We start from the raw sequence: 20,333 nt of genomic DNA on the forward strand, positions 1-20,333 counted from the left end.
AGTGTAAGAATAGAATGAAGAAGTGGTGACAGCCATAATGAAAGTTCAAGACGAAAATCAGGGCAAAATTCTCATCATATTGACAGCTATTAGATCTGACTGACAGATCTGACTGCATGTGTAAGGAATAACAAAACCACAAGTACTCCATTACTTCACATAAGTAAACCCACTGGTTGCCAATTTCCGCAGTACAGCAAAATTGTGAAAAGCAGCATCTGATTGTTTGGACATCCTGGTGCTCTGGCCCCTGGCTCTCTCGTCAGTTTGGATTGCAAGCCTGAGTGCAAGCAGAGCTGGGTCTAGACAGTGCACTGACTGTGTGACCAGGGTCAGAGAGTGGAACACCAGGGATCAGGAGGTTGGGTGGATATGCAGCCTGAGCCAAGGTCTCACCAACTGCATGACAGGCAACAATATTATTTAGGGATATTGGTAGATAGGAAATATTGACCAATACTTTCTTTCTACACAAAGGGCGGTAGGTGTTGAGAACAAACTGCTGGACGAGAACACCACATTTAAGAAATATTTGGACAGGTACATGGATTGGATAGGTTTAGAGGGAAATGGACCAAACGCAGACAGGTGGAACTAGTGGAGCATGTTGGACAGTATGAGCTAGTTGGGCCGAAGGTTCTGTTTTCATGCTGTCTGACTCTATGATACCATGGAAATGCTCTTAAGACAAGAAAATATGAGTAGCAGTAAGCCAATTGGCCCCTCAGCCTGCCCTGTGATTCAATACAATCATGGCCGATCAGTTTTTATGTCCTCTTCTGTGCCAGTTTCATATAACCCTCAACCCCCTGATCTTTCAAAAAACATCTACCTCCTCTGTAAATACCTCCAGATAAATAAAAGTGTGCCATGTGTCACAATACTCCGGGATAGTGAATTCCAGAGATTCATCACCTTCTGCAAGAAGTTCCTATGCTAAGGATATTGCAAGTGAGATCAGCTTTATGTTGACAAGTTTGGAAATTGGTTTCCACTGGCCCACCGCTGTGGCATGGGATGTTCTCTCAGTTCTGTATCACCTTGGATTTAGACTTTAGATATACAGTGTGGAAATAGGCCCTTCGGTCCACTCTGTCCGTGCCAACCTGCAATCACCTCGTACACTAACCTACACACAGTAGGGACAATTTTACAACTTTCTGAGGCCAATTGACCTACAAACTTGTACATTTTTGAAGTGTGGGAGGAAACCTGAGCACCTGGAGAAAACCCACATGGTCACAGGGAGAAGGTACAAAACGGTGTACTGACTACACCCATAGTCAGGGTAACGAACCCGAGTCTCTGACATTGCAAGGCAACATCTCTACCGTTGCGCTACTGTGCCGCCCGAAAGAGGGCACCGGAGGTCAAGATTGAACCTGGCTTCACTAGCATTGTGAGGCTGCTGCTCTATCTGCTGTGCTTCTGTGCCCTGCTCGAGCTGGCTTTGGGGATTCTATAATCAAAACCCTGGGGTGGGATTTGAAACTAGAACATAATGAATGAAATGCAAGTACACTACAGATGCAATATAATATAGGGGATTAAACAAGAAACAAAGACATGATGAAAGGCAAAACACAAGTTGGTAATGGGCAAACATATCTTATTACACTGTCTGAGATCCAACTAGATTGGAAATAAGTTAGTGAATCTTTATTCTTCATGCTGGCATTGTCTAAATCATCCTTTGTGCAGATGGTGACTATCTAATTGCAGGAAAGGATGGAGGTAGGAAACCATCAGAGATGGCATTTGTCCATCATTGCCTCTCGTTAATATATAGTTCTTCCCAAGAAACTCTGATTATCTTCCCACTCTTCTCCAGTCTGAAGGGTCTTGACCCAAAACATTGCCTATTTCCTTTGCTCTACAGATGCTGCCTCACCCGCTGAGTTTCTCCAGAATTTTTATCTACCTTCGATTATCCAGCATCTGCAGTTCCCTATTAAACCAGAATTTTTATCTACCTTCGATTTTCCAGCCCTATTAAACACATCTGCAATTCCTTCTATTATTATTTTTCTGAAATGTATTAAGCTATCAGAGGAGTCCCAGCAACAGGTCACATTCAAAATGATGGGGGGGTTATCCACTTACTGCTTAGCGGAAGAGACTTTAACGAGGGGACAGTTTCAAACCAAGGGGCCAGTCATTCAAAACATAAATACGTAGAAACTCCTCACAGAGAGTGATGAATGTGTGGAATTCCCCACACCAGAGAGTGTGGAAGATTATTCATTAGAAGTATTTAAGGTAGAGGTGGATAATTTTTGAAAGGTCAGAGGATTAAGGGTTATGAGGATCTGCCATGGAGGAGGAGTTAAGGCTTGGGGCAGATCAGCCATGATCATATTGATTGCTAGAGCAGGCTTGAGAGCCCAGGAGATCTACCCCCGCTCCTATGTTCTTGTGTAACCCTCATCATGACTTCAGTGTTTGACATGGCATAGTGAGGCATAGCAATGTGGGTCGCTTTTCACCAAATTACAAATGTATTGCAACTTAGTAGACACCTTTAGTCTGCAATAAAGCTTATCTGTCTAGCTCAGTTTAACAAATCTATACTGCTGCAATGTCACCTTACAAGCGTTCATGTTCTTCTGTAAACAGGCTCACTTTCTATACCGAGTTAGAAAGGATGTCAATTCCTATTCATTGATGAGCTGTTTAACTGTAAGATTGAGCACAAACATTTCAGAAATGCGGCATTGCAAATTTATCTCAGTATTGATGAACAGATCTACAATCTGTTACTGTCAATGCATTTAATACTAATCTTAACAATACCACAGTTATAATGAACAATTATCTCTCTCCACATACGGATAAATATTTTAGTTGATTAGAGCAGTGTGAAAAATTTGCTATTAGTTGCTTTTCATGTTATTTCAATCCTCATCTTAAATACCTTACAACAAAAATGTTATCGAAAATCTTTGTTACCTTTGTCGTCATGCATCAATACCAGCCACTGGCAGATAGATGTAAGATTAGCTGACAGGAAGTATCTAACTCCGTTGCAGATTTGCAGAAAGGGAATTAAAATGGGGAGCACCGATTAACCTCGCCCTAAGAATGGGCCAAGACCAGCACTGATGCAGCGGTACAAGGAAGCAAGCAGCACCTTTTACAAGACAGCGAAGGATGGGCAATTAAATGCTGGCTCACAATATATCCCTTCAACGCATATCAAACTACTTACAAGCCAAAGGCTGCCTTTGCAAGATAACTGCAAGGGGAAAAAAATAGAGCAGTCCGCCAGAGCTTGCTGGTTAATCTCAGAATAGTTAAGGATGGTCGTGTTCTTCTGATTTGACCCAGTCTCCCATGTTTAAAATAGACTGACTTTTGAATCCAAGTCTTGATATAGTTGATAAAAGAAAACTACTGGGCTTCTATGGCCAAACATGATCAATGGACAAAATGTTCAGCAAATTGCATGGTGCAGTTCAGTGTGATGTCCCATCTCTTACACAAAGTCACTCAGACCAGAACAGTGAGTAGGAAACACGACTTTAAATTAACCATGGGAGCTCGGGAAAATGGACAGCACAGTGGTGCAATGGTAATGCCCCCTGCCTCAGAGCACCAGTGATCCGAATTCAATCCTGACCTCTGGTGCTGTCTGCGTGGAGTTTCCATGTTCTCTTTTAACCACATGTGTTACCTTGGTTTTGTCCCATATCTGGGCTGATAGGTTAATTGGCCACTCTAAATTGTTCCTTGTGAGTGGTATAATCTGGGGGAAAATTGATGAGAATGTGGGGAGAATAATTAAAATGGGATTGACATGCAATCTGTTGTAAATGCGTGGTTGAGGGTCAACAGAGATTGGTGCGCTGAAGCCCTGGCTTGTTTCTGTGCTACATTTATCAATGACTCTAAAATAATTGGCCAAATTAACAAACAACCTGAATGAAAGAGCTGCAATAAATCAGAATACAAAGTTAATCTGTGTATTACCTTTGCAAAGCTCTTTAATTTAATAAGACATATCATGGTGCTACTTTTGTCCAAAGACCACAGAGTGGAGCAAGATGGTCCACTCCTGCAAAATCCAATGGACTAACATGTAGTACGGAACGGGGCGGGACGTCCGCCATTTTAGCAAACCCGACCCGACTTCCATGGAATGTGTGATCAGCAAAGATCATAAAGCGACATCTCGGGAGAGAAGAGAAGGAATGGGCGATGTTTCGGGTCTAAACCCTTCTTCAGACTGAAAGTCCCTTTCCCGTGACTTTCAGCCTGAAGAAGGGTCTCGACCCGAAACATCACCCAATCCTTCTAGCCAAAGATCCTGCCTGTCCCGTTGAGTTACTCCAGCATTTTGTGTCTATCTTCGATTTAAACCAGCATCTGCAGTTCCATCCTATACACACATCAGTCTGTCCAGTCGAGGGTACAATTGACGATCGAAATACAACAGCGAGTGTTCAAGCAAAGATCATAGAGGGGAGCTGATATTTGTGTTCAAGGATGATTAATGCACCTGGCTCCAGTTTATGTACTTCATTCCGCATTGAAACCGATCCCGGAGCGTATTAATCACCAGTAAATACACGCTTCATTCTACTCTTTTCATTACTTGTATGACAGTTTCTAAAATCGGCGCACACAATGCTTTGGGGGTGCGTTTGAATGGGTGAAAAATACAGTGATTCCAAATCTCGCTGCACTTAGCCCAGTAGAGTTATTTTCTTTACTCGTTTCAATGCGCGTAAAAGCAAATGACAACACAACATGAAGATTCTTGCCACAAACAACCAAAAAAGCTTGTAATGATTAGCATTTTATAAACATTTCGCAATTTCATTTTGGATCGAATAAATAAAAATGATAGACATTTACACGGAATTCTAAATATTTTTTTTTATTATGGGTAACATTTTGGAGATTTGTAGAGAAATGGAACACGTAATGTTGAGGCACCGACGCTTAAAATGCCTGCATTTTAATATCTAAATATTTCTTTGCTGTAAAATAAATAGTTGCACATGGTCACAGCTGGGACCCTATATTCTGCTAATTGGTATTCATATCTATTTTATAAAAAACGTGTAAATGATAAATTGCAGGAACAGCGTGTTTTAAAAAAAGTTTACTTCAGTTGTGATTAGTTAACGATGTAAACCATTTGAAAACAAAAATCGAGGAAAAATGTCCTGAGTGCATAAATTCCTAATTCACAATCGAGAAACTGCATCAAGAAATATCGGATTATAATTTGATTTTAGACTCCCAATATGATCCATTAGGAACCGCGACAGTTCTGCGTGCAGCTCGCACTTGGGCAAATTAAATGCATCGGTCTTAAGCGATTCAGAACTATGTTCTGCATTGCAACAATTTCATACATATTGAGCTAGAAGCTGAAGCTAGCATCTGCAGTTTTAGAGCACGGCACAATTATAGGTAATCAAAAGAAAAAGAATTAACTTTATCTAACACCTGGGTGAGAAGGGTCTCGACCCGAAACGTCACCCATTCTTCTCTCCAGAGATGCAGCCTGGACCTGAACTGCTGAGTTACTCCAGCTTTTTGTGTCTACCTTCGGTATAAACCAAAGATCATACAGCGGAGCGAGATAGTCCACTTCAAAGATCATAGATTGGAGCGGAGACGGAAGCCAGTTACGGAAATGGCGCTGAGGATTACCCATGACCTACTACGGCTTGATCGACGAGTGGGCTATCTCGCTCCGCTCTCTGATCTTTGCTTTTGGCGTCATGAACACCATCAAATTGAGCCTGAAGGGACATTAGAACAGGTGACCAAAACTGTTGTCAAGGAAGTCCGTTCTAAGGTTAAACCAAAAGAGAGGCTGTGGTGCAGAAAAAACTGCAGAACATGGGCACTAAAGGTGGGCCAAGGGAACTAGGAATCTGCATGACTGGACAGGAACATTCAGAGGATTATAGGGTGGAGCAGATAGCATAGGAGAGGGATAAGGCTTAGTGAGCATCTCAATGGCAATGAGCAAATTACCTCTTAAATAGCCTCTTAAAAAGCAGTAAAAGCTGAAAGCATGGGCTGAAAGCACAAGAAGCCAAAGTACTACTGTGCTAAGTTGCTGATTCAGTCTTAAGACCCCATTTATCTTATTCCTGTTAGCAGCAGGAATTCCCATTACTTGTAAAGGGGGTGTTTGGCAGTCAAACAATTTTGATTCATTTGTGGCAGACTGCCATGGTTTTTCCTGACATGAAGACCAGTAGCTCATAAGGCAAATAAGCAGGTTGTACAATAAAACTTCTCTCTTCCAAACAGAGAGGCTCCAGCACTAAGCTTTTACTCAAACTCCCAGTACCATCAAACCTCATAATCCCTATTATTTGTGGATGCTGGATACAAATCAGCAGAAATGTTTTATTATAAAAATTGGAAGATTAAAATAATCCAAAAGCCATAGTTTACTCAGTGTTTAAGAACCCAAAACGTTGCCTATTTCCTTCGCTCCATAGATGCTGCTGCACCCGCTGAGTTTCTCCAGCTTTTTTGCGTAGCCATAGTTTACTCATGGGTGTGGTACATCATTTTTCAACAGCTGATAAGGCACCCAGTGTTGGTACCAGTCTAGACATTGACATTCTACAACATTTTTTATCATTAAATGACCTGCTGGAGGGTCTACTAGAAACATTTCCATTGATTCTAATTTAGTTTTGGGGACACTGCGAGTTCAGATCACTCCTGGAGTAACAGGGTCCATCGAACAAAGCGATGGCCAGTTTAGAATGGGTGGGTTGGCAACTCACGCTATGAAAGAGTACATTTGCATCGCTTTACTGCAATCACAGGTTGGTTCAATGAATGTGGTGCCCATTCGAAAAACTGGCCTTTCATTCTGAAGCTGGCATGTAGCCACCATTACTTTCTTGCCAACCTCTCACTCAGGAGTACAACTGCTGAATTATCTTAGTGTGTATCTTTATACTCCAATCTCAACCCTTGTCAATTCAGCTCAATTTAGAGGGAACAGAGAGTTGCTGAGACATCAACAAAACGTTGAACGTCCTTTGTCTCAAAGTCTGTTCCCAACATTCACCACTTTCTACTAGGAAGGGAAATTGAAACATAATGCTCAGTTGCCTCAAAGCCTTCAATCCACATTACTGTTGCCAATCACAGCAAACCAAAATTAATCTCAGTGCCAGACACCATCACCCTGTATTTATTTCAAATATATTTCTAAAGTAGGTAGGAAATAGGTTGTGATGAGGAAATATAGAAGTTCATTGAGCGGGCACTAATCTGGCAGATGCAGTTAATGTGACGGAAGCTGTTCAGAGAACATTTACTGACTGATACCTTGGCTGGACAGGTTTTGTGAGAAAAGGTTGTTCAGGCTGGGCTTGTATTCACTGGAGTTTATAAGAATGCAAAGAAATATGACTGAAATATGTAAGATCAAGGGAAGTTTGACAGAATAGATGTGGAAAGGACATTTCATGGGAGAATCCAGAACAATTAAAAGATGGACAGTGGAAGTAGAGTGTTGCACATTATTAAGGCAGAAGTGGATAAGCATGGCAGTGGAATGTTGCATGGGGTGGGCAGAAATGCAGAACTTAAGTTGCTATCAGATCTGCTTAGTTTTAGTGATGCAGCATGGAAACAGGCCCTTTGGCCCACCAAGTCCAGGCCAACCAACAATCACCCGGTACACTAATTCTATCCCACACTCCAGGGCCAACTTACAGAAGTCAATTCATCTACAAACCCACACGTGTTTGGAATGTGGGAGGAAACGGGAGAGCAAGGGGAAAAGTCACGCATCACAGGGAGAAACTGCTAACTTTATACAGACAACACCCATAGTCAGGATCGAATCCGAGTCTCTGGAGCTGTAAGGCAACAGCTCCACAGCTGTGCCACTGTGCCTCTCTAGAGCCATTAGTGATTAACTGAAGGAGCAGGATCAAGGAGCCAAATGGCCAACTCCTGTTCATACTCCATACATAAATGTACATGTCCATGCTCTAATAACAATCAAAGTAAGGAAATGTGACCTAACCCCACTCCTTCCCGAGTTCCATATTTAAAAATCAATAAATGACTTTATTGCTAACCTCATACCGAGGACATATAGTTTTTACCCATTCATTCTGAAAATCCCTTCATAATCTTTAAAAGGTTAATTAAACTCAGCATTCAACATTTTAAATACATACTCAGCATTGTAGTTAATTAAGTGTGAAATCGTTATTTTTAGTTTGTGTGGTACTCTCTGATTTTAACCACTATTTTTACAAAGAGAGGTTTCAAGGTTTCATGGGGTGTTCTGTGGCACAAGCTACATTGTGCACAAATGCATCATTTTAACTTTATTCCATCATCTTAAACATCTAAATGCTGAAATGTGCATATATTCTTGGATTGCTAATGCAAAAATCGGAACCAGTAATCAGGTGCTCACCACAGCTGTTGAGAAATTTAATTTTTTGTTGATCAGGTAAATCTGGACTGAAAAGCTGGCATCAGTCATGGCGAGTTAAGTAATAAAATAGACAATAGACAATAGGTGCAGGAGTAGGCCATTCGGCCCTTCGAGCCAGCACCGCCATTCAATGTGATCATGACTGATCATCCCCAATCAGTACCCTGTTCCTGCCTTCTCCCCATATACCCTGACTCCGCTATTTTTAAGAGCCCTTTCTAGCTCTCTATTGAAAATATCCAGCGAACCGGCCTCCATCGCTCTCTGAGGCAGAGAATTCCACAGACTCACAACTCTCTGCGTGAAAAAGTGTTTCCCCGTCTCCGTTCTAAATGGCTTACCCCTTATTATTAAACTGTGGCCCCTGGTTCTGGACCCCCCCAACATTGGGAAAATGTTTCCTGCCTCTAGCATGTCCAAACCCTTAATAATCTTATATGTTTCAATAAGATCTCCTCTCATCCTTCTAAACTCCAGAGTATACAAGCCCAGCCGCTCCATTCTCTCAGCATATGACAGTCCCACCATCCCGGGAATTAACCTTGTAAACCCATGCTGCACTCCCTCAATAGCAAGAATGTCCTTCCTCAAATTAGGAGACCAAAACTGCACACAATACTCCAGGTGTGGTCTCACTAGGGCCCTGTACAAGTGCAGGAGGACCTCTTTGATCCTATCCTCAACTCCTCTTGTTATGAAGGCCAACATGCCATTCGCTTTCTTCACTGCCTGCTGTACCTTAAAGTTAAACACATATATCATTGAGGGAACAAAATCTGTCAGCCTTATTCAGTCCGGCCTCAAAGTGACACTGCATCCACAGTTATGTGTTTGATTGCTGAAGCTCATCTGAAATTACCTAATCAGTCAATTCAAGGGCAATTAGGGGTGGGTGATAAATGCTGGTCTTTCTGGTGAAGCAGACATCTCAAAAATAAATTATGGAGAAGGTCTGCAGTTTTATCTCGCCTGTTCAGAGAGTTTTGTATTCGTGCATTTTGATATCTCATTTTTTTTTTTTTAATGAAGGTAGCTTCAGTGCCTTTGCTCTGTCAGGTTATTTCTATGCCATTAATACACACTTCGCCAAACTAAGATGCACGAGCCTCATGTCTACTTATTCTATTTTCTGGTTTTCATCCTCCCGAAGATCTTCATGCAGCTTCTTTTTTTTACTCAACTAAACTTGGCCCCGACATTCTCCTGTAATTGTTTCTTGTCCATGCTGTTACATTGATTTCAAGTTCAAGTTCAAGTGTGTTTATTGTCATGTGTCCCTGTATAGGACATTGAAATTCTTGCTTTGCTTCAGCACACAGAACATAGTAGGCATTTACTACAACACAGATAAGTGTCCATATACCATAATATAAATATATACATATATTTACATATATACATGTGAACTTCCTGAACAGTCAGGGGTGGCATGGTGGCGCAGCATTAGAGTTGCTGCCTATTACAGCGCCAGAGACCCAGGTTCAATCCCGACTACGCGTGCTGTCTGTCTGAACAGATTTTATACGTTCTCACCGTTACCTGTGTGGATGCATCTTTGTTCTCGGCAACCACTCCACGCCAGGTCCCTCATTGTTCTCTTGGCACAACCTCCCCCCACCCACACCGCTGGGTCCTCTTTTGGATGGCTCCATGGCGCTCACCAGGAGTTTCTGATGGCCCTCCTTGCTCTGTGACTGCCCACCTCACTCCTTGAGGTAGATAGGGTGGTGAAGAATGCTTTTCAATGTGTGACCTGTCGAAACGTCTGAAGCATCTGCACATAATAGTTTATGGTGACTGGTTCACCAGGAAACCTTATACTACCTTCTAATGGAATGAACTATCGATGCTCGTCTTGATGGTGACTTCCACAAATTCCACACAAACTGAGAAAGTCACAGAAATGTTCTGTTGCAGAAGATTCATTTTCTTGCTGTGAACCATCTGCCTGAACCCATGATGCCAGCAAATTGAACTACACACAAAGAGTTCTCTACACCTCCAGCCTGCCTTGTCTAACTTTTGAGATCTACAATATTGGCCTGCAGTCCCACTGACAGCTCACACTATAATGAATCCAACTCAATAGGAATAAACATTAATTATAATTTTAAAAAGCTACTTGCCTTCTTCAGATTCCTCTGGTCCCTGGTTAAACGCATGTCAACAAGCACTACCTGAATGTATCTTGCCATGACATTTCTCATTGTGTATTTCTATATACTCATACTCGTCTATGGCAAAAGGTGGATGGATTCACAAGCATATTCATAGTCTAATGAATACTCCAACAACAGCCATTGCTTCATCAATATCACGAGTCAGATGTGTTTATTGGTGTTATGTACTGAAACAGAACAATGAAATTCTTACTTGCAGCAGCACAATAGGTATGTGAACACGGTATACCCAATGGATAACATAAGTGCAATAATTTTTTTTTAAACACAATATAATGCAAAACAAAACAAACCCCAAAGTGCCAAATACAATCAAGACAGGCAGTTAGTGGTTTAGGTGGAGTTAGTAATGTTCAATAGCCTGAAGGTTGTTGGGAAGATGCTATTCCTGAGCCTGGATGTCACAGTTTTCCGACTGCTTCCCGTGTGGGTCCTTTATGATGCTGGCTGCCTTTTTGAGGCAACTTCAATAGGAAGTTCCAAAGGTTATTTGGTAGCAATGGATGTCATTTCCACCCATCCCAATTCAGTGAACAGAAACAAAATAAATAATATTTCAACTCCAAATTATGAAGTCAGAATAATGATGCTTATAATATTTTATGGAAAACGTGTTCTGTAGCAGAAGGGATCAAAGTTGAAAGATTGTGAATTTGAAGAGCAGAGCACAACATGGAACAGCACAAAACAAAAATGCACATTTATTTGAAATAATTTTAACAGTTCAGAGCTTAAACAGCAATTCCAAGCATCAAGGATGCGATTTCACTGGAGTGAGTGCAGAGGTGATTCACTGGCATGAAGGACTTGGCTGGCATGAAGGACATCAATTATGGGGAGAGATTTGATAGGTTGAGTTTGCTTTCTCTGGTGCAAAAGAGGCTAAGAGGTGATCCAATATAGATATACAAAACTAAAAGAGGCACAGATAAGTAGGTTTTCATAATATTTTTTCTGATGAGGGCATAGGTTTATGAGAGGAAAGAGTTTTTAAAGGCCATCTGGCAGGAAGGCTTTTCTTTTACACGCTTGATATTTGTAATACCCAGCCAGAGAAGATGGTGCAATCAGATACAAACACCATGTTTATGAGACATTCAGATAGGCACTTGAATAGACAAGTCATATAAAGATGTGGATCTATTTCTGGCAGATGGGATTTATGCAGATAGGCAAAAAAATGTTGGCAGGGGTGAGGTGGCCCAAAGAGCTTGTTTCTATGCAGGACAAGAAGGAAGTGTTGAGAACTTTTTATTTTATCACCAGGATGGTAGAAATCTGAAACACAATTCCCCAAAAATCTATCATTGCAAGGATTGAGTAGATGCCACTTCTGCTTGGATTAAGGTGACCTCTGATTTGGATCTAGGACAGGTAAGTTAGAGTGAGGCACAAAGTGGTCAGGATTTTCACACAGAGAGTGGTGAATCTCTGGAACTCTCTGCCACAGAGGGTAGTTGAGGCCAGTTAATTGGCTATATTTAAGCGCGAGTTAGATGTGGCCCTTGTGGCCAAGGGGATCAGAGGGTATAGAGAGAAGGCAGGTACGGGATACTGAGTTGGATGATCAGCCATGATCATATTGAATGGCGGTGCAGGCTCGAAGGGCCGAATGGCCTACTCCTGCACCTAATTTCTATGTTTCTATGATCCAACAGAAGACTGGAACAGATGATGGACAGCCCATTCTTTTTCCAAGATCCTGGAGTTCATTCTTTTCTTTGAATGCCAACAGGTGTGTATAGATTTTTCCAGCATCTTAATCACAGACTCAAAAAACAAAGCAATCTTTCTGCATCATTCTTCTTAATGAAGAAGAGTCTGCGTATCCCGAGTGCTGACGAGTGATCTCTATGCAGTTTCTAAGGATGTTCAGCTACCCTTCTTCTCAACCCATATTCTCTCGATTCCATCCCATCACCACCCACACTAACACATGCCATGAACCTCTTTTATTCCTAAATCACTCTCTCAGCAAACATAAAGTTCCATGGCTGGCAGCAATTTTCAATGCCTCACCTTTCGTCAGGTGGGTGATCTTAATTCATTGAACACTGCTGAGCTCTTCAGCAACCATAGGCATCACATTTCAGTCCAATTCTACATTTACAATTGTACATTAATATCCTTTTACTGAAAGGGTGGAAAGATCAACTGCACTTCGGTCTACCGCTGGACACCAATCACCTGGTGCAAAACATCTGGAGGAATTCAGCAGGTCATGCAGCATCTAGCCCTTCTACTCCAGTCTTGAAGAAGGGTCCTAACCTGAAATGTTGTCTGTCCACTTCCCTCCACAGATGCTGCCTGACCCACTGAGTTATTCCAGCAGTTTGATTTTGCTCAAGATTCCAGCATCTGTAGTGTTTTGTGTCCCCACTGCTGGCTGAAGGCTGATGAACAAACTAGGAGCATCCATGGGAGGGGTGAATGTAATGTGGGAGGAGAAGAGTCTGTCATGGAGGGCTTCGTTCCACTTGCAGTTTGGTGAACTGAAAAGCAAGGAGGTTTTTGCTGATTGTTAATTTGGGACAATACAGGAACCAGCCTACGATTCTCGGCCAGAGAAAATATTTTACAATGCAAGTACACCTGATAAACTGGAAACTTCTCTTCACCGGTACATATTTCCCTTTGGTTAATATTACTCGATGTAAAAATACAAACATCACAAACTAAACCAAACTAATTTCTACAGATTGGGTCATAACAGAATACGTACGGCCATTAAATCAAGACTCGCTATTGTTAGCTGTTAAACTTGTCCATTTTCCTTTCGAATGTGAAAAAACACCATGGCTCGATATTTCAGGCCAGTAATTATTTCCGCATCAAATGTTGGTAGAATAGATGATCTACTCTTTATTACTTTACTGTTTGTGCTATCTTGTAGTCACCAAACTGGTTGCTGGGTCTCTTTCAACAATTACTATTTTTCAGGGATTTTAAAGTGATCAGGAAGGATGCTGAAACTGTGTTTACAAAAGTTCCGGATTCAATGTAACTAAAGCTTTGTATTCTGCACACTCACAAACAGTGCAGATATAGTACACAAATAATCTTTTCTCCTCATCTGCTGAAGTCACCAAGTTCTTTCAGTTTTATAAATCCTGCACCTTTCCCCAGCACCTCTTCCTCAGGATATTAAAACATTTCTATTTGCTGATTTCTTACATTCATTGCATTATATGCTCAACAATTCCTTATGTACTTAACTAACAATCCCCCAACTAAGGACATAAAGTGCAGGAGTAACTCAGTGGGTCAGGCAGCATCTTCCCAACCCGAAAGATCACCTATCCATGTTCTCCGGAGTTGCGGCCTGTCACAGTGAGTTACTCCAGCATTTTGGGTCCTTATTTGTGAACCAGCACAGCCACCTACAGTTCCTTGTTTCTACAAACCACCAACTAACCTGGCAATGAGACCTTGGAATGTTCCCCCTCATCGTCTACAGATGATATGCCAAAGAATGTCAAATAACAATCTTCAGAGTGAATAAGCATTAAAGAACTGTAGCAGGAACACTACTATCTTCAGTTCCACTTCAACACTCCACAGAGCAGTGGGTGCCACTGTGGCGCAGCAGGTTGAGCCTCTGCCACAGCTCCAGTGACTCAGGTCCAGTCCTGACCTCTGGTGCTGCCCGTGTGCAGTTTGCATTTTATCCCTGTGACCAAAGGTGTTACCTCCGGGTACTCTAGTTTCCTCTCACATTGCAAGACTGAGTTGGTTTGGAGAAGTTAGTTTGTTACTGTAAATTGACCCTTGTGGTAGAGTCTGGGAGAACTGATGGGAATGTGGGGAGAACATAATAGGTTGGTGTGCAAATGGGTGCTTGATAGCCAGTGTGGCCACAATGGGCCAAAGGGCCTGTTGCCATGTAGTCCCATCATGTTTCATAATAAGTCCAGGTTTATATATGCTGAAAAGCTAGGTCTGGAAAGCCAGTAGTAATAAATAGCCCTACTTTTGCTACTTTTGAACAGAATAACCCCATAATCTTCATTCAAATACAGAATTAATCTTGGATAGAGTAAATAAGGGGAGGTTGTTTCCATTGGCAGGATGATTGGTTAGCAAAGGAAACATTTACAGTAATTGTTAAAATAGCAGCAATAATTTGCATTGGCCATAAGTACGGGGTATTGTGAATATCAAGCTAATTCTCTCAAAGTACTGGTATTGGCACAGTTTTCATGTCTAGCTCTAGAAGCCATTGAAACAAATGGGGACAATATAACTCACTTTTGGTGTTTGAAAAAGGTTCATTTTAAATGGATTGGTGAGAGAAACCTTCTTTAAAGCTTTGAGGAAATGTCAAGCCCAGACAAGTTTCCAACTGCATGGGTCAGCTTTGTGCAGTGGGCATTATGCTGAACAAAAATGTCACCAGTTACATAATGGGCAGGATGTGAGTTTGCAGCAAGACCAGAAGGAAACTTGTTTATCTCTCCACAGAGATATCAGAATGCTACAAAAATACTTGTTCAAGATTGACATCCATAAAAAAACCTTGGGATTCCTGCCTAGAGTTAATGCAGTCTGAAACTATTGTGGGTGAAACTCATTCATACACAGCAGAGGGACCTCAGATTCCAGCTTCAGTCTGTGCTGGGATACCCGGTTCCAGCGACTATAATTGAAATTGCTCCCAAGGTTGGGTAGGGAGAGCATATGGGATACAAGATAAGGGGAAGATTTAGGCAATGGACCAATGATTTTGCCTTTCACGATTGATTTTCACTGTCCCCCCCTGTTGGGGCATGTGTAAACACCAATAAGTGCTGCATCCCGTTCATCCGAGAGGCACCCAGCGGCCGAATTGCGTAAAGAATAACCACACATTGGGCAAGTTGCTACAGCCACAATATCGCGCCGCGGAACGGGAGGAACCAGCAGGGAGAGAATCACTCTATTGCTCACATACAGCCGATTCACAGCTTGCAAACGACACACGCTCTTTTTTTAAATTATTCCCTCAGTCATCAAAGTACAAGCCTTCCCCTTTAATTCCCACACTCCCAATTATACCTGGGAGACTGGAGCAACAACATCCACTTTTGGTCATGCAAAGTTGCACCGATAGGAAATATAGAAAATATCCAACCATCTTAATCAATCAATACAACGATGAATTAATCGATAATACAGACAATCGTCAGGAGCATTTAAGTTGATGGCTGTAAATAAACGGATTTTGAGTGCCTATAAGGATGTATGCAGCATTGTTATACGCTGGCAACAGTCGGTGAACTTGCAACACACACTGCATTTTACACCATTCAAAATTAAAACATGCAGAACAATAACTGGCGATCGCAGATCATTCAATCACCTCTATCTACTTCTCTCTCCCTCCCTGAAACTTTATTCAGTCCCTTCATTACCACTCTTCCCTCCTCACCGCCTCTCCTGTCCTCTGAGAGTCCACGATGCGTGGCTTACAGGGTCACTCATAAATGACATGCAGGACACCTTAGGGCAAATTGAAGTGCCGGGTCTCGCCTAGATCGTTTATTTAAGCAGCTGTGACAATTAGCACCAACCACCTGAGCGCTCGCCTGCCGGAGTCACACTTTGTCCAGTTTAACCCCAAAATGCCCCGACGGTCACACTAATCACCCCCACCCAAAAAAAGAACAAATAAAAAACACTTCAAGATTAGCCCCAACTATAACAAATCCACAACAGCGACAGGTATAACGCTGGCATTGAAAGAAGTGCAATTGGAGATATTACAACTAGAATTAGCAAACAAACAAACAAACAAATGCCAAATGCGAGATAGGTTGCAATGGTTTTGGAGACGTTGTTTTTACAAACTGACCTCTCCCGGGGGTGTCGGGCACCAACATGAGTGGTCCTATGTGCCGGAGCTGGAATGCAGTTCGCACTTCGTGGCAACTTGGGCTCTTCAGGTGCACTCCGCTAAACCAACCGCAGAATAGGACCAGGGGTACGGCGCACTTGAAGCTCCCTTCCATCTCGCAGGTACACCGGGAGCAACCCCCTCCCCTCTCACACCAAGCTTGCCCACTCTCGCCTCCTCTCCCAGACAGCGGCAAGCGGGCTCCGCTCCCGCCCTCCTCCCCACTCTTTGCAGAACTTTTCTGAAAGTTTAGCGCCTCATCCTTGGCAAGGGGTGGGGGTGGGAGGGGGGCTGGGATATCTCGGGGCTGTGTTGGCTCTTTTCCTCCCAAATCGCGCTGGTCCTCCTCGGGGGAGGGGGAGGGGGGGGAGGAGGAAAGGGAACGAATCGTGCCGGCCAGTCGCGACTGGTGTTCAGATCCAGTCGGCTGTGCCGTGTCCTCGGAGTGCGGTGATCGGGACGTCTGCAGCGGTTAGCCCATTGGCCCGCTATTCTTAGTCCTGACACACTGGTGAAGCTTCCTTTAAAGCACCACAACAAACGCCCCATTGTTCAGCAGCCCTGCACTTGTCCCTTCAAACCCGCCGCCGTCCGTCCCGTCCCGTCCCTCACCCTTTGATATTTCCGACAGAACTGTTTATCTTTGTTTAATGGTCTGTGCAGTAATGATGGTGAGAACGCATCGAGTTAACGGTACTGGCGAGTTATAGTGGACAAGATACCTGCATCACCGCCCTGAGTCTATCCATCCATTGGGCAGGGCAGTCCATTCCTCTTTTGATTGATTGATTGATTGATTGATTCTTTTAATGCCACCTGCCCGGCTATTTTTTGTGTCCCCAGGGATATTTAACTGTCTAACCTTAAAGCTGTGCAGTAGGGAGTTCAGGCAATTAAAAAAGTAAATCCAGCACTGGGGTTCATATCAGAAACTTAGAACTTGTAATAGAAATAAAATTAGTCATAGAGTAATTCCACATAGAAACAAACCCATGGGTCCACTATGTCCATGCTGACATCAAGCACCCATACATTTAACAACACTTGGTGGATAGATGCTATGCTTGATGGTTTAAGTGCTCCTTCAATGCTTCTTAAGTGATATGGGAGACCACCTTCTCAGTAAGTCTCTCAAATCACAACAAGCATTGACGGAGTTCAGGTGGTGTTCCAGATTGGCACTACTCAGATCCCCTCTGCACCTCCAACTCCTCACCTTAAACCCACAACCTCTGAACCTAGTGCCTGTACCATGGGGAATTATTTCTCATTCCTACTCCTCACATGAAACCTATGCCCTCTGGACCCAGTGCCTCTGCCATGAGGAATTGTTGCTCACTATCACCTCTGTCAAAGCCTCTTGTAATTTTGTACATTGATCCTAGGTCATTCCTCAGCAGCCTATCCATAACGGAAACACTCCATCCCAGGCAACATCCTGGTGAATCTCCACTGTGCACCTGAACTGCACACAATACATTTGAAAATCATGTGTGTTCAATTTTGTATGAAATGTTGATTTAGAATACATTTCAAAAATTCTGATCCTCACATTATAAAAACAATGTGCTGAGTACAAAATATGAACGGTATCAGAACTGAGAGTTGCACCCATCATGAAAAATCTGGGGATCTTTCCTCTCACAAAGAGGTTGGCAGAAAACCAAATACAAAGTCTCTTTGATGATGAGAGCATTGGATAGGGTAGATAAAGAAAATCTTTCCATGTGTGAATTCCAAGGCTGGAGGCTATAAACATAAGATGGTTACTAATATATCCATTGAAGAATGTAGGAGAAACATTTATCCAGGGGGTGGTGAAAATGTAGAATTCACAATGACAAGGGGTAGATGAGAAGACCAGTATAGATGCATTGAAGGAAAATCATTAATCTGAGGCAGCGTGGAATAGAAAGATTTTCTGATAGAGTGAATGTAACCAGGATAATGAGGATGTAACCAGAATAATGGACAAGGGAGAGCCAGTGGATGTAGTGTACCTGGACTTTCAGAAAGCATTTGATAAGGTCCCACATAGGAGATTAGTGGGCAAAATTAGAGCGCATGGTATTGGGGGTAGGGTGCTGACATGGATAGAAAATTGGTTGGCAGATAGGAAACAAAGGGTAGGAATTAACGGGTCCCTTTCAGAATGGCAGGCAGTGACTAATGGGGTACCGCAAACCTCGGTGCTGGGGTCGCAGCTATTTACAACATAAATTAATGATTGGGATGAAGGGATTCAAAGTAACATTAGCAAATTTGCAGATTACACAAAGCTGGGTGGCGGTGTGAACTGTGAGGAGGATGCTGTGAGGATGCAGGGTGACTTGGACAAGTTGGGTGAGTGGGCAGATGCATGGCAGGTGCAGTTTAATGTGGATAAATGTGAGTATTCACTTTGGTGGCAAAAACAGGAAGGCAGATTATTATCTAAATGGTGTCAAATTGGGAAAAGGGGAAATACAACGGGATCTGGACGGTTCATCAATCACTGTAAGTAAGCATGCAGGTACAGCAGGCAGTGAAGAAAGCGAATGGCATGTTGGCCTTCATAATAAGAGGAGTTGAGTATAGGAGCAAAGAGGTCCTCCTGCAGTTGTACAGGGCCCTAGTGAGACCACACCCAGAGTATTGTGTGCCGATTTGTCTCCAAACTTGAGGAAGGGCATCTTTGCTATTGATGGAGTGCAGCGAAGGTTCACAAGGTTAATTCCCAGGATGGCGGGACTGTCATGTGTTGATAGATTGGAGTGGCTGGGCTTGTATACGCTGGAATTTAGAAGGATGAGAGGGGATTTTATTGAAACATGGAAGATACTTAAGGGTTTGGACACGCTAGAGGCAGGAAACGTGTTCCGATGTTGGGGGAGTCCAGACCCAGGGGCCATAGTTTAAGAATAGGTGGTAAGCCATTTAGAACGGAGATGAGGAAAAACTTTTTCACAAAGAGAGTAGTGAGTGTGTGGAATTCTCTGCCTCAGAGGGCAGTTGAGACTGGTTCTCTGGATGCTTTCAAGAGAGAGTTAGATAGAGCTCTTATGGATATGGAGAGAAGGCAGAAACGGGGTACTGATTGTGGATGATCAGCTATGATCACATTGAATGACGGTGCTGGCTCGAAGGGCCGAATGGCCTACTCCTGCACCAATTGTCTATTGTCTATTGAATGTATAGCATAAACATTGGCACCGACTAGTTGCACTTGCGAATCAAATTGTTTCTGTCTGGTAGATTTAATGTAACTTTATGCAATTCTCCTGTTCCTTCTGGCCATTTTTCTATCTAATTATCTAGTTATTGTTTACATTTCCTACTTCTATTCGTGCCTTCAACTGCCTGTCTCTCTGTCTCAATGTGTAAGCGTGCGCTTATGCAAAAATGTCAAAACGTGTAATATTTATATCTACAAATCTCTTTAGCTTTCTATCTCATGTGATTTAGCTGGCATGTAATGTTTATCAAGGACATTATATTTGCGTTTATACAGAGTCCTGGGACTTTCATTCTGGGTTGTAGTTGGAAAATATGTAAAATGAAGTTGCCGTGCTGTTGTTGTCTGTTGCAACAAATGAGGTCTATCTGTCACCAATCTTCCTTTGACCACTGGGGGTGCTAAGTTTAAGCAATAGTACCTGTATCCTGGTGGGTGATGAGTCCTGGCATTTCCTTTCCTGAGTGAAGAGAAGGCAGAGAGAAACAATCTGCTTCAGATATTTGTGGAGGCTGGAACTCCAACCATATGTCCTTGGCAACTTCAGGTCATTGGGTTTTGGTGCAGGTGGAACCCCAACCTCCATCTAAGACGATGGCTTGTGGGAGTCCATAAGACCAT

The 20,333-nt window shown here is 42.7% G+C and overlaps 1 protein-coding gene across 2 annotated transcripts in view; it reads right to left on the bottom strand.

Annotated features, from left to right (window-relative positions):
* The window catches only part of LOC129703502 (glypican-5-like), a 420,578-nt gene extending 403,622 nt beyond the window's left edge, over positions 1–16,956 (bottom strand). For both annotated transcript variants that reach the window (XM_055646030.1, XM_055646029.1), the window contains exon 1: positions 16,457–16,956. In XM_055646030.1, coding sequence (XP_055502005.1) covers positions 16,457–16,613 — 157 coding nt within the window. In that variant the 5' untranslated portion in view covers positions 16,614–16,956. The remainder of the gene's footprint in view (positions 1–16,456) is intronic.
* Positions 16,957–20,333: the final 3,377 nt, after the last annotated feature.

This window comes from Leucoraja erinacea, chromosome 14 (genome assembly GCF_028641065.1).
Source record: "Leucoraja erinacea ecotype New England chromosome 14, Leri_hhj_1, whole genome shotgun sequence".
In the NCBI taxonomy this organism is placed as follows: domain Eukaryota; kingdom Metazoa; phylum Chordata; class Chondrichthyes; order Rajiformes; family Rajidae; genus Leucoraja; species Leucoraja erinaceus.